The sequence below is a fragment of the Erithacus rubecula genome (genome assembly GCF_903797595.1).
Source record: "Erithacus rubecula genome assembly, chromosome: 3".
Classification (NCBI taxonomy): domain Eukaryota; kingdom Metazoa; phylum Chordata; class Aves; order Passeriformes; family Muscicapidae; genus Erithacus; species Erithacus rubecula.
In genome coordinates this window covers 12,410,741-12,425,505 of record NC_136689.1, presented here as the reverse complement: position 1 = coordinate 12,425,505, position 14,765 = coordinate 12,410,741, and the positions used below count along the sequence as shown (strand labels likewise).

Below are 14,765 nucleotides of genomic sequence, written 5' to 3'. Positions count from 1 at the left end.
AGCAGAAGATGTAAAAATATCTGGAGTAATGTCTAATGCAGTTTTTACTCCTGGTATTCTGAGTGTTCTCATTTTAGAAAACAAATTAGAATGTTAGTTAATAGATTTTAAAATTTTTTTGGACACTCAGTTTTTAAGAAAATCTTGTAGTTGTTCTTTGGTTCAATTAGGACCAAAAGAGAAGGGAGTTTTGTAATGCAATTGTCCTGTAAAGGAAAATGTTTTAAATTGGGGAGATTATGTGAGCAGACCACCTGTAGGGCATTCATAGCTCTTTTCTATAATGCTCCAAGCCATGCCTTGCTGCCTGCAGTCTGGCTAACAATGCAGGGAAAAGCTGTTTAAAAGGCTGTTCTCCCTTTTCCCTCTGGTGTTCACTAACTGTTACAAGTCTTCCTCTTAAAATAAAAAAAAAAAAAAAGTCCCATGTCCCTTTAATTGAAGAACTTTAAGGCTCCATGGTGGCCAATTGGTCTGCAACAAGAGGAACCAGGCAGCAGGGAAAGAAACTTCAGACTATACATCACATTTGGTGAAAAGATCAAAGTTTTCCCAAACTCAAAAGAAACCAAGTTCCCTACAGATTAACCCTATTCATTTAGCTCCTCTTAAAGGAATGATGTTCTGAGCCACTGGGCAGACAGGTAAAAAGTTCAACAATTGCCAAAGCATTCTTCTGTTAATTCAACAGCCTTCTGCTCAAATAAATTAGCTTACTCCTGACAGAAGAACAATACCTTTTCTCTTGAAAAAGGACCATATTTGATATACAAAAGTTAAGATGTTAGTTTAATCTGTTAAGAAGAGATTGATCTAGCAAATCTCAACTCACTGTTCCACCATCGTACATGATCTATGAATTTAAAACATTAACCTTTTACACTTCAGTATGCATCCCAGGAAAGGCAGGTGCTTACAGAAGTGTAGACAACAGATATGAGAGGTGGGTGTGCACATTCCTAAAATAACACCCGTTTTAAAAGAATACTTAACATACCATGGGAGACAACTCTTTTGTAAAGGCTCAGTCTAAATACACCATCATCTTTCAAAAAAGGAAAAGACTATGGTAAGGAACCTCCCAGTTTTGGCAAACACTTTTTCAGAACAACTTGTTGAATGACTTGTTTTCTTGTGTCTACATATCTGACTCCTTTAACAGGCAATGACTGGAGCATGAATGCAGTTCATAGTTTATGGAGCTACCTAAAGACACAGTAGCTGGAATAACCAGGGCGGGAGTAGCAGAAAAGCTTTAAAAAGTCATTTATCAAAAGTCATTTTATTGACAAAATAGAATACTCATATTTGCTCTTACAGGGGTAGCCTCTAAACTTTTTTACAAAAAAAATTTACAGACTGTATAGCTTTGGATATATACATATTTTACACATCTGTACAAGGTAACAAATAATTATATAAATACATCCTTTAATGTAGGAAACCCGTATTTAGCTGGGGTGTATAATTAAGACATGTTTTGATTCAGTCAATATTGTAAGGCATTTGCCTGGTCATCCACATCCCAAAAACCTGCAGTCCCCAGCAGACTCACACCTCAGGATGGGGGGAGGAAGACCCTCCCTCCTATGAGTAAAGAGCTGCTGTTAGTCCAGAGTGACTCAGAAGCCGCTGTGCCTTGCCCTCTGCAAGACACGGGTGAGCCTCTACCCTCCTCTGCCAGCAAAATAATAAGCTGGCTCCTTGAAGTACATGCTCCCTGCATATGAATGGAGGGGAAGGAGGAGGGGGTTGGAGCCTGGGGCCTCTGCCAGCTGCATTGTTCTATACAAGCTGTGGCTAATAAGGACCATTAGGGGTTCATTAATGGCACCAAACAGTGAGGGGGTATTTTAGGCAGGCCAGTGTCCCTCATTCCCTAACCTTTGGCCTCTTTCCCCCTCCTCACACTTGAGACAGGGGCATCTGTTTGGGATAGGAGACAGAGCTGGCAGTGCCTGATCTCCACGTCAGGCCGGTGCTGACATCGCTGTAGAGTGAGCCGCCGCCACCGGCCCCAAGTCCTCCTGCCGCGGTGATCACCGCCTGTCCACCTGCTCCTGCCCCTGTGCTCCCAGCCACCCCAGCACCTTTGCTGGCCCAGCAGCAGCGAGTGCAGAGGGCCCTCCAGGATTCCAGGGTCTTGCCAGACCAGACCCAGACACCAGAGGTGATGCCCACCACCAGGCACATGAAGTACTTGAGCATGAAGACGGCATAGTCCGGGCGGCGCGCCTGGTCAGGCTGCTGGTCGCGCAGGCAGGGGCAGTTGTGCGTGGCCTCCCAGCGGGGCCGGTTGTGCTGCTCGTAGAACAGGCAGGCAACCACGCTGGCAGCTGGCACGGTGTAGAGCACAGTGAAGAGTCCCAGGCGTATCATCAGCTTCTCCAGCTTGTGGGTCTTGGTGGGGCCACCCTGCTGCTTGATGACGCTGCGGATACGGAAGAGCGAGACGAAGCCGGCGAGAAGGAACATGGAGCCGATGGCCAAGTAGATGAGCAGCGGTGCCAGCACGAAGCCCCGTAAGTTCTCCAGGCTCTGGTTGCCCACGTAGCAGATACCAGCCACGGGGTCCCCGTCCACAGAACTGAGCGCCAGCACAGCGATGGACTTGACACTGGGAAGCAGCCAGGCGGCCAGGTGGAAATACTGCGCGTAGCCGGCGATGGCCTCGTTGCCCCACTTCATGCCCGCAGCCAGGAACCAGGTGAGGGAGAGGATGACCCACCAGATGGAGCTGGCCATGCCGAAGAAGTAGACAAGCAGGAAGACCACGGTGCACAGCGCCGGGCCGGTGCTCTCGTACCGCACGTGCTCGGCCACCGCCAGCTCCGGCTGCAGCTCGGCCGCGCCGCCCGCCGCTCCGCGCCCCCCCGCCGCCGCCGCCCCCGCCGCCGCGCCGCCGCCGGCCCCCGCCGCCCCGGCCCCCGCGCCGCCCGCGCCCGCCCCGCCGCTGCACGCCACCTTCTCGTGGCCCGCCACCAGCCGCACCAGGTAGCCCAGCGACACGAAGAGGTAGCAGGCGGCCAGGAAGATGATGGGGCGCTCGGGGTACTTGAAGCGCTCCATGTCGATGAGGAAGGTGGAGACGGTGGCGAAGGTGGAGAGGAAGCAGAGCACGGACCAGAGCCCGATCCAGAAGGCGGTGAAGGCGCGCTCGTCGGGGCTGAAGTAGGGGTTGTGGCAGGGCAGGGCGCAGTTGGCGATCTGCCCCGTCTTGACGCGGTTGTAGAGCGGGTGCCGCTCGCTGGACACCGACACCATGGGCGCCCGGCACTGGCAGCCCGGCTCGCAGGGCGGCGGCGGCCGCGGCTTGCGCGGGGGCCTCGGCCGGCGGGGCGGCGGCGGCGGGGGGCGCCTTGGCGGGGGTGCCGGGCTTGGAGCCGCGGAGCGGGGGCTTGGCGGGCGGCGGCGCGGCCGTGGTGAGGTCCGTGCGGTTGTAGTCCATGCAGAGCGTGTCCGGGCTGCCCTGCTCGGGGAGGCGGTCGCAGCGCATCCTGTCGGGCCAGGCGAAGCCGTACTGGCGCATGAGCGGGGCGCAGCCGGCCTTGGCCCGCTCGCAGACGCTGCGGCAGGGCGGCAGCGGCTTCTTGTAGTCCTCCAGGCAGATGGGGGTGTACATGCTGCAGAGGAAGAAGCGCAGGTCGCTGGAGCACTGGATCTCCACCAGCGGCCAGAACTGGTGCACCTCCAGCCCGGCCTCGTCCTGCGTGTCGTGGTTGAACTGGTTGGGCATGTAGGTGTAGTTGTAGCCGATGCCCTTGCAGAGAGGCACGGTGATCTCCTGGCACGACAGCTCCTTTGCCGAGGAGGAGGAGGAGGACGCGGCGGCGGCGGCCGAGGCGGCGGCGCAGCCGGCGCGCTGCAGCAGGGACAGGGCGGCGAGCAGCGAGGTGATTTCCAACAGGTAACTCCACTCCATGCTCGGCGGCGCGCGGGCGGCGGCCCCGGCTCCTCTCCCGTCCCGCTCAGCAGCCGCGGGGAGCGCGGCGCCACAGCAGCCCCCCGCCCCGGCTACCCCCGGGGGGCGGAGGGCGGCCCCCTCCGTGCCGGTCGCAGGTGAGAGGTCTCGCAGCCCCCGCCGGACTCCGTCGTCCGCGGGCACCCGGTGAGCGGGAGCCCCCACTCGGCGCCGGAGGATGGGGGTCGGCTCACGGGAGGCCCCTCAGCCGCCGTCGCATCGCTCCCCGCGGGCTCGGTTTCTCAGCGGGAGGCGCAGCTCCTCTCGCCGCTGCTCCAGCGCCGGCCGGGCACGGGGCGGCGGCGGCACAGAAGTTTCGCCGTCAGCCCCCGGGCGGCGCGGTGAAGAAGGCAGAGGCGTCCCGGGGACCAGGCGGTGCCGGGTTCCCACAGCTCCGAGCGGGCGGGCAGCGGCGGGGCCGGAGCTGGGGCGGTCGGAGCGGCTCCTTCTGCGGCCCGCCCGAGCGCACGGCTCCGCGGGTGACCGCCAGCCGGCCGGTCCTCGCCCTGTGCCGGGTCCCTCTCCGGCTGTCGGGCGCCCCGGCCGCGATCGCGCCACCTGAGCCGCGGGTCGAGCGCGGCAGCGCCTCCGCCAACTTCTCGCTCTCCGGCCCCGGCAGCGGCGCTCCGGCCGCCGCGCTCTCATGAATATTTATAGCGAGAGCCGCCAGGCCCCGCCCCCGCCGCCCCGTCCGCCTATCAGCGGCGCTCGGGCGGGACGCGCGGGGCGGGCCCCGGGGCTCCTTAAGGTGGAGCCGCGCCGGACTGTGGCCGTGGTGCGGGGACGTGGCGGTGTTTGTTCGGCCCCTGCCCGTGCGGAGATGAGCGGTTCCGCACCGCGGTGCGGGGCTGCCGCAGCCAGGCACCGGCCCGGGCTGAGCATGGCACCTCTGTGCCCCCGCAAGGGCTCCCGGCTGACTCGCAGCCTCCGCAGCAGCAGTTCAAGTAGCGCTCGGGGCTGTCTCGGAAGGGTTTCCTATCACCTCGCTGCTGGCGGGGGATTCGCCGCCCGGGCCGGTGCGCGCTGCCCCATCCCCGCCGTCCTGCCCCTCGCACGTGGTGGTGCCGGGTTGGGAGCGCGGCCAAGCCGGGGGTCCCGGCAGCCGGCACCCGCTCTGCCCGGGGTGTGACAGGGACCGGGGCGCGGACAGCCGCGGGGCACGGCGCTGGCCGGGGCCGCGTGTGCACCCCGTGCCGGTGGGACGGGGGGAGCAGCCCCGCGCCCGGCAGGTGGACACGGTTCCCGGCCGGGCAAGGACGCGGCCGCAGCTCTACGCACACGGGCCGCACCGCGGCCGCCGCCGGCCATGACCCGCAGCCCAGGGCAGCGCCGGGAGGCCGGTCCTGGCACGGCCGCGGCTCCCGAGCGCCCGCGCCAGCCCGGCGCCGCGGCGGTGACTCGCCGGGGAGCCGCCTGCAGCCGCCCAGAGCGGCGTGTCCCGCCCGGGCCGGCGGAGGAGCCATCTGCGGCGGGATGCCCGCTCGGCCCCCCGCCTCCGCTCCCGGGAGACGCGAGAGGAGTCGCCGCTGTTCTCCGCCCGCGCTGGGGAGGGGGCGGGCGGGAGTTCCGGCGGCCCCGCCGTACGAAGCCAGACCACCTTAAGGGGAGCGGCGGCGGCGGGCGCGGGCTGCGAGCGCGGCGGGGCCGGCCCGTCCCGGGGGGTTGTCGCGCTCCCGGGACGCGCGTTTGTTTGTTAATTGAGGCGCTGCTGCGCCTGGCGCTCGCGCGGCGCTCCCGCTGCGGCCCTAATGACTGGAACCGCGGGAACGCGGCGGGGCCCGGCTGCCGGCGGCGGGAATCGTGTGATTCGCGGGGAGTCGCACCGAGAGAAGCGGGGCCGGGGGGGAGCGAGCCCGCCCGGGGGGCGGTGCGGGGCGCCCGAGGAGGAAATGGAACGCGTGAGGCCAAACAAGGAACAATCCCCGGGTTGTTGGCTGAGCCAACAGGCTCCTGTCGCCGCGTGAGCGAACGCGCGGATTACCCCGTTAGGAGGAAATGAGCGATGATGGGGCGATAAACTCGCCCGCTGTGTAATCACACTCGATTTGCAATTGACCGAGCGCCGCTCCCGACCCCGCGCCCAGCCCGGGTCGCTCGGGACGGGGAAGCGCTCCGGGGCCGCGGCCGCGCTGCTCCGCCTGCTCGGGATGTGGCATCGGTCCCGCTGTGCTGTTCCTGACCAAAATCAGAACTTTTCCAAAAGGAGCAGGTGGTTATTTTAGCGCTAATGTAGTTAACACCTTCGTGGAAAGTGTTACGAGATCGAACAATGCCCGGTGAAGAAAACGTCTGGCACAGGACTCGGTGACTGATAAGAGGTTTAAAAAGTCTCCAGTCCTGGAAGAGATGCTCCATTTTAAAAAGTGACTCTTTTGCTGGTGGCTGCTTGAAGCGCACCTTATTTAAAAATCTCTACAGAATGTAAAACTGAGTGAGTCTCGTCAGGGAACCGGGCGAGTCTGTAAATTACCGCTCTGTCAGGATTCCTCTTGGCTGTTACAAAGTACCTTTTTATGCTGAACTTAAACTCTACACTACAGAGACAGCAGATGTGGGGTGATGGCTTCCAAAAGCAACACAGATGCTGTAAAATTTCCACTGCTATATTTCAGCGAGGAAGCTCAGGAGACATGCTGAATGCTGCAGTTTAGAATTACACTATAACTCTCCTAGAAATAAGAGAAAACCAAGTTTCTCAACAGTACATTTGGCTTCGTTTTTGCTGTCATTCATACGCTCTTGTTTTCTTACAGTGAGAAAAAGAGATGCAGCACAAAGATACTGTGTGTCTTGAAGCTGTTCAGTAATGACAGAATTGGTAATATGGAACTTTATGGCAATTTAGTAATGACTGCATATCCAAATTCCCTAGTAAGACCGTGGTAATTTTTAAAGTTGTCTTTCAGGTACATAAAACAGCACAGCTGTGAGGAGGCTGCTTTGCTTTATGTGACTGAAAAGCAGCCTGGTTAGCTCGACTGTGGAATCAGAGCCCATTGTGTGTTCCTCATACTTGGAGACTTCCCTGAAGTCCCTAGAAGTCCTGTGATGAGGGAATCACGGGTCAAGCCTTTAAAATGGTTTGTGTGTTTATTCCAGAAAATTCAGCAGCTGCTTTTTCTGAAAAGCTGAACTTTACTATAGCAATGCAGAATACTTTAGAGCACTTTTTCCTCCCCTGGGATTTCAAAACAGTTGTCCAGTCATCAAATCATGCAGAAATACAAAGCTGGCAAGAATGTTACAGATATTATAACTTTTGACAAAGTTACAGATTTGACTTGTTGTCAAATCTGGTCACTTTGTGGCTGGTCTTTGTCACTACAGGACTTTGTTGCCACAGATACTCACACCTCTTTTATTCAAGCAATTAGGTTTGGCACTGGCCCCTCTAACACAAGCTTAATTTTTCTCCACATCTGAGGCTTTGTATTCGGGATTATATGGCTCCCACCAAACCAGGTAATGTTAACCACGAGGTATTTTAGTTCGAAATAATATTTTTTTTTGTTTTTAAACTGGAAAGAAAAACGCCACATGGAATCTTGGATTTAACATGCTATTTTGTTTATGTAAAAATAGAGATGTTTAGTTTATAAGATTGAAAAAAAAAAAAAAGCTTTTTAATTCCCACTGAATGTTCTCCAGTAAATTTTAGTGTGGCATTGTCTGCACTGGATAGGTCACTGAATGGTGCTTTTATAAAAGTGTTCGAAAAGAAGAACTTGGTCCATGGAAATTGTTCAAATAATCTTGTTAGAATGAAGCCTTGACTGAAGGCAGTAATTTCATGGATTAAACCCAGAAGGGCTGGCTAGGCTGATCTCCTTCCTATCACAGGCTACAGAGCTTTGTGCAGAGACTGTCTAAGCAAATGCTGGTTAGCTGCAAGACATAGGGGATTTTGCATGGACAATACACTGAACACCACCATGAAACTAGAAACTGTGGAACTTTTTGGGGACAGGATAAATAGGAGCAGGAAGAAAGAGTGTTTTTATAGGCCATTTAGTAAACACAGTGAGGTAGAGTTGTTGCATCTAACTATGTTCTGCTTTCCCTTAAAAAGTTCCAGTTAAAAGTAAGGGAAATTGTTTTGTTTTCCTTTTCCCCCAGTCTCTCCTTGTCTCTCACATGCCACATGTGGTCCAGAACTGAGCAACATTGAATGGCTTGTACTTGTGCAAGTCTCAAAAGTACAAATTGTAAGCAAAAAAACAGCGCTGTGAAACCTGAAGAGAAATAGGGACAGGAGAATACAGTGTACATATGTCTTACAGTTTGATATTTTTCCTTTTATAAAAATAAATTAAAAAATAAATGGCATTCATACATCTTCTGAGTCTGTCTGAACTTTATTGTGATTCATGAGAACTTTTTGTAGGCAAGAACAATGTTCTGCTAACATTTTTTCAGGCATGTCAGATCTGATCTGGGATGGGCACAATACCATGATGCTACAGTTGTTCAGTAGCAATGAGATACGAAAGAGACTTCAGGCAACAAGAAAATAGGCTGAGCACAATGTGCTGGAATGCAGTGAGCAGGTGACAGAGGAGGAGAAACTTCTGGAAGAGTACTTTGCTGTTCCTTTGTCATAAAGGATGTTCACAAAGGGATTGATCAGTGCTGTGGTCTGAGTATGCTGAGCTCTGACTGAAGCTGCAAGTTGTGGCCCTGAATGTGGCTGGAGGATTTTCTGCTGAAAATGGGAGCAGACCATGGTCAGATTTCTTCCTGAGTCTGCTTTGAGTGCATGGGCTTCACTAGAGAAGGAATATGAGCAGCAGAATGAGTCCATTGTCACTGTGTTTGGAGAATAACACCAACTTCCTGCAGCTGAATTGCTACCCATAATGTATGTAAGGTATGTATGGACAGAGTGAGTGGCACTGTCTTCCTCTGATTACTCAGGTAACCATGAATTTACTTTTGGGCCACTGCTAGAACATTAGGATATAAATGCACTCCTGGATCTCAGGGAGGTTATGTGGACCCAGGACAAGGCAAGGAGAGGTCTGGTCTCTGGAGGTTAATATGAGAGAATAAACATGCACCACTCTGTTTATAAACATGCAGCACTCAAAGTGAAAGTGTGTCCAGGCACAGCAGTGAGTCCTGCAGTCATGTTTGTGATTCTGTCTCCAAGCTCTGTCAAAATGCAATTAATGCTCATATATGCTTGAAGGGCACATTCACCATCACTACTCACAGCATAGGTTGGGAAGTTCATTTGGTCAGTCTTCAGTTTTGGAGACCTCAATTTTAGCAACTTGGGTATAAATCCCTGCAAAACTTGTGATAAATACCTGCTGCTGTTGCATTGCCTCCTGCCTTACCTGTCTGGGATGTGGCCATCTGGGATGGGCATCTTCCAAATCACAGCTCCCACCTGGCCTTAGGATGGTATGATATACAGGTATCTGGACTTTGATGTCATTGCTTTTGAGGGAATTAAGGGGACTCCATCCATAAACTTGACCTCCTTGACTTTGTTAATTAATCCATGTTTGGGTGATAGCAGGCAGGTGAATAGCACATTTAACTCTTCCCAACTCTGAGTATTGATACTGACAGGGTGAAAGAAGGAGCCCCAACAGAGGAGGTGGGGACCGCAGGGTTGTCTCTCATGTAGGGTAAGTCAGAGTTGGGATGCTCAGTGGCCACACTCACACAGCTGTGGGACTCCTGGCAAGAAATCCAGCCCAGCCTGTGTGCAGCTGTGTGCCAGCTCACCCAGCCTGGTGGAAAACTGCTGATGCAGAGACAAGATTTAGCAGTGTAGTCCACTTTGAGCTACCAACTTCTGCATCAGCTGCATGGAGACATCAGCTTGCACATATGCCCTCTCACATGCTGTAAATTAAATGATAAACTAAAGATGTGATGTGCTTATGAGCAAGAAGTGAACTGATGAAAAAATGACACTTTATTTTGAAGGGCATGGATAAGGCTAAAACCCAGATATAAGAAAGCAAAACTCTGTATAATTGATTTGAAAAGAAAGATGTAATTAAATCCTTGAACAATATGAAGTTGGTCATAAATTTTGATGCTACTTTTTGTACCTTGGAGGTCACTGTAACTATAAGGTAAGGGAATTATGTTTTGCATATGTTTGAAGTAGACATTTTTTAAGTTTCACTGTTTGCAATCCCAACTTTTGATGGATGCCCAGTAGTAATTTTTAAAATATTGAATGATAAAAATCACACTGAAAAATTCTTACTGCAATTACTTATTGCCCAGGAGATAAAATTGAAATAAGAGATGATTTTGAATATTTATTCTTTGTATTTCGTTTATTCTAAACAATTTTTTTTACCCCTAGACTTAGACCCTAACTAATTCTTCACTGTATCAATTTTGCTGGGAAGACAGTGGTTGGTTATTCCAAATATGAGTAAGGACAGCAAGCTTGGGCTTGTACTAATTTTGATGAATAAATTTGCCTTGAGAATGACAAATTGTGCTAGCACTTTTCATTAACATTAGACAGTCAAAGATGTTAACACTTTGTAGGGAATCAGCATTAGACAGAATTTGGAACTAATTATAGGGAGCTCTCAGTTGCCTGGTCTCAGCAGAAACTGCTAAATACCTTTATTTTTATTTTAGTAAAAGAATGGTGTAAAAGCAAGATGTTGGAAGTACTGTACTAGTAAAGTGTCCTTCCTTCTGTTTTACCCAGAGTTCTAAAATAAGGATATTTCTCTGTCAGTTCCTTTGAATTTTCTTAATTCTTAGTTGGCGTAATGATGGCAGGAATAGTCCTCTCTGTGTACGGCATGAGATTTTCTGCAGTTGTCCTTTTCAGGTTCTAAACAGTGTTACAAAAGGTGCAGTCTTGATTGATTTCTTGTCTTTATTTTCTTTATACATTTATTTTGCCATTGGGATGAGGGGATACAATGGTATGTCAGGAAACAGCCATGAGGGAAGAGAAATACTAGAAATTTAGTTTTTTCCTGGTAGTATTAGTTGAGTGTTTCTCTGTCTTGGTCTGGTCAGGGCCTGGTTTTGGATGAAAAGCTTTCACTTCTTCCAGGGGATTGCGGGTTTCCAACGAAAGGGATGATAATAGCCATGTTGGGATAGCTGACACTTTTTATTTTATTAGTCTTATTGGATTTATTACTTCTGGTTTACTTTACTGAAATAGAGAACCCTGGAAGGGAATAATAACTGGAGTATCTTAGTTTCCACTTTGCTAATTTTGTTATACATTTTTTTGTGTTACAGATTTTTTACTTAGTAAGTGTAATGCCATTGTATGAATCTTACCTTCATCCTTTGCTTTTGTAAGGTAGGCTGGTTGGTCTTTTATAAGTTAGGGCTCATACATTGTTATGTTATGTACATCCATTGAACTCTCTTTGTTTTTGTATGGGTTTAGCTCCTTGGCTTTTGAACAGTCCTGCTGACAGAACTGTGATGGAAAGCTTGAAACACTTTACTGCTGCTTAATTTTTTTCTGATTTGTGGGTGGATGGGTCCAGGTGATAGGTTTGAATCTGCAAGTTAATGAGTAAGAAAGACCTTTCTTGACCCATGAAGTTTCCTGCATGAATTTTTGATAAAAAAATGCAAAGCTTTTTTTTTTTTTTTTGTCTTAATTTTCCAGGAAACACAACGTGCTTTGACAGAATTCAGAGGACTGGAAGACATTGTCTGAGACTAAAACTTCTGTATTTGAAAAATGTTACTGTAGTGCTCCTCTGACATTACAACCTGGATGCCTGCTGGCCCTGCTCTGCAAGGCTGAGGCTGCCTTCCACCTTTGACTTTTTGACATGATCTTTCCTATTTGAAGGGAGTGCTGGAAGTGGGGAATCCCTCAGTGATCTGTCATCAGAATTCTCATTTAAATGGTAAGTCTAGTTGATAGAGATCTGCCACTTAAAGCAGGTAAGCTAGAGGTAGTGAAATGGTACGCTAGCATTTCTTAATAACATACTATGTTTTCAATCAAAATATTTTTGTTGATAAGTTTGGCTTTTTGGTAAGAAAAGTATACTTACAGCAGCACATATTTAGACATGCCAAAAACCCCCAAACAATCCAACCAGAAAGTGTTTAGCTGGAAGCCTCATTTCCCATCAAAAATAGATGCAGTGGAAAATTTTCAAGCAGCCCTATATTTAACCTCCTTGGATCAGAATTTGGTTGTTGGACTGAGGGAGGCTTACAGTGTTTTTTGGCTGCTTTTGTTAGGGTGTCTGTTTTTTCACTCATGACATCTGACTGCTTTTCAAGCTATATTCAACCTTGTTATAACTCTTGCTATTGCAGCATTTTACTGTGTTCAGAATGCTAATTCCCACTGGACTCAACCCGCTTGGGTATGTGCAAACGTAGTTTCTTTCAAGGGGTGCATCAATCTTTTTTTTTTTTTTTTTTTTTTTTTTTTCTTATTTTGGCTGTGTTTTAGTAAGAAAATGTGAGTACAGTGTACTGACTGTGCACAGAACAGTATCACTACAATACAGTTCCTAGTTCTTTGCCCATGGTAGCCTTGCTTTGGCACAGTGTGGATACAAAAGTTTATATAAGTTTAAGGGAGAATTGGATAAGTGAGGTAGAAGGTCCAATGGGCAAGATAAATAAATCTTATAAATCACATCAGTCTCAAGAATTCTTGAGTGGAATATAGTTGAAGCAGTAGGTAGTTATTCTGGGAAAATACTGTATTTGATTTCTTTGCTCATGCTCCCTTCTCAAAACTCTGGCTTATGATGCTTTTGGAAGCAGGATACTGAGCTAAATGGATCTTTGATGTCAATTGTCGCAGCCATCCTTGGATGAGGAGAAGTACTCTGACAAATGAGTAAGTGTGGGCTTTGGCCATCTGGAATTCAGCAAAATTTATCAAAAATTAATTTTTTTTTTCACCAAGAAAAGTGCAATCACTAAATATACAAACATAAGGAAAGAGAATTTTGAATGGAATGGAAGTTTTGAAACTTCCATTTCTCCTTTGTTGCTTTTCATAGAAGTAAGAATTTTAACAACTATGTCTTAAATACAACTGTGAACCTTTTTGTGTGCTCTTCCAAAGTTGGTGAGGAGAACTTTAGTGTGAGGCTCCTGCAAAATTCACTGGACCTTGTATTATGACAAGAGAAAACTAAGCAAATATTAAAAACCAGGGAGGAAAGTTGTTAGTGTGATCTGCATTAGTTTCTGTATGTGTTATGTTCTGCCATTAGTTCAGTGTCAGAATGCAGTTTGTAGCCAGCAGCTACCACCAACTGGCAACAGGAGGCATTTCTTAAGCAAAAGTTGGTTGCTGTCCTTTATTGCTTGTTTTGTATCATAACAGCTTTACAGAAATATCTTTAACTTTGTCTTCATGACAGTGTAACTTAGTTCGTGACTAGTAAGTAAGACTATGCTGTTTAAGTCTTCACAAATCTGTAAAGGAGCATGTTCTTAACTAAACATCAGGGTATTTTTCTTTCTTTTAAGAAACACTTCAGAATTTTTATGATTTCCTGAAAATAGATATATTTAGTTTTACTCCTCTGTGCTTAAATTTACCTAGGTGTGATATTGACCAAAGTAGGTGAGGTCTCTTTTATTTATTTTCTTGACATGGCAGAGACTTTTTGTTCAGATTTCTGTCAGCATCATTTTATTATAGTACATTGTTAATACTAGAAGTTCCCTTTTATTATTTAGAACTGTTTAAAATAAATATTTGAGATAAAATATAATAACCAGACAACATTTAAAAGAAAGAAATAGTTTGAGTCTTGTTGAGAAATAGATTAATCAACACAAATGTGGCAGGAAGGACAACAGAGAAAGGAAAGCACAATATTGAAACATAAAAGTGAGCTCATATGGTACCAGCTGCCCATGTGTGGAATCTGATTACTTTCTGAAGCTTAGTGTTCCACAGTCAATTAGCATTATTTCAAATAATCATTGTACAAGGAAGAAATTTTAGTACATTAGAATTCATAGGTTGGAAAAAGTAGAAAAAAATGTTCATGCTTACCCAGAAAAGCAGTAAAAAATATGTAAATTATATTCGAATTAATTTAGAAATTCTGTGAAATGAAAGAAGATATTGTAATCCTGTCTCTAAAGTGTGTCAAGAATTGCAGAATAGTGCAACTTCTCTCACATAATTTGTGTGCCTTAATCAGAATTTTTATGATAATGCCAAGAACTGAGAAGCAAATAGAGTTGCCAAATCTGTCCACTCTTGAAACTGGAAGAATTGAGGGGAGTAATTGGGTGCAAAATAACCATGTGTTCACAAGTAATTGGACTGACACTATTAAATTTCTTTCATTTCAGTACTAGGTAGTAATTACTTTAACTTCAAGGAAAAGAGAAGATTACATCCTGTAAACTTTCTCATGCAAAATAGTCTGTCCTCCTGTGAGTGATGCTGGTTACTTTAAAATGTCTGTTTGCTTGAGAAAAGGTTTGTCAAATCGGGTAGTTAAATGGGAGAGGGGATTAGGAAACAAAAAATTTGGTTTGCAGTGGGAGTTAACTTCTGGGGGTGTGAGGCAGAGTATGGACAATGAATATCACCATCTTGTAATTGTTCAGTACTATTAAAACTGTTTTCTTTATGGAGAGTCCTTTATTGGCAAAAAAATCTGTGAAATAGACAGTACAAATGCTATGGTAAAATATATATAAAGAATCTAATGTTAAAACCCAGAGTTAAGACATACATCATCTACAGGTTTAGGAAATTACGAGGACAAACTGAAAAAGTGTTTCTATGCTTAAAAAGCCTAATTGTCATTGTATATATCAGTCTCTTGTCTATTTTGTAGAC

At 48.1% G+C, this 14,765-nt stretch overlaps 1 protein-coding gene and 1 long non-coding RNA gene across 2 annotated transcripts; one reads left to right on the top strand and one right to left on the bottom strand.

Annotated features, from left to right (window-relative positions):
- Window positions 1-1,263: 1,263 nt before the first annotated feature.
- FZD8 (frizzled class receptor 8) lies at window positions 1,264-4,059 on the bottom strand. The gene is given in 2 exon segments (XM_079301263.1): window positions 1,264-3,316; window positions 3,318-4,059. Coding segments are annotated over 2 exon segments (2,016 nt in total). The 5' UTR covers window positions 3,923-4,059; the 3' UTR covers window positions 1,264-1,905.
- Window positions 4,060-11,168: 7,109 nt separating this feature from the next.
- On the top strand, window positions 11,169-12,538 carry LOC306799783. The gene is made up of 2 exons (XR_013773679.1): window positions 11,169-11,832; window positions 12,254-12,538. It is a non-coding gene; the product is annotated as an uncharacterized lncRNA (long non-coding RNA).
- The last annotated feature ends 2,227 nt before the right edge of the window (window positions 12,539-14,765 follow it).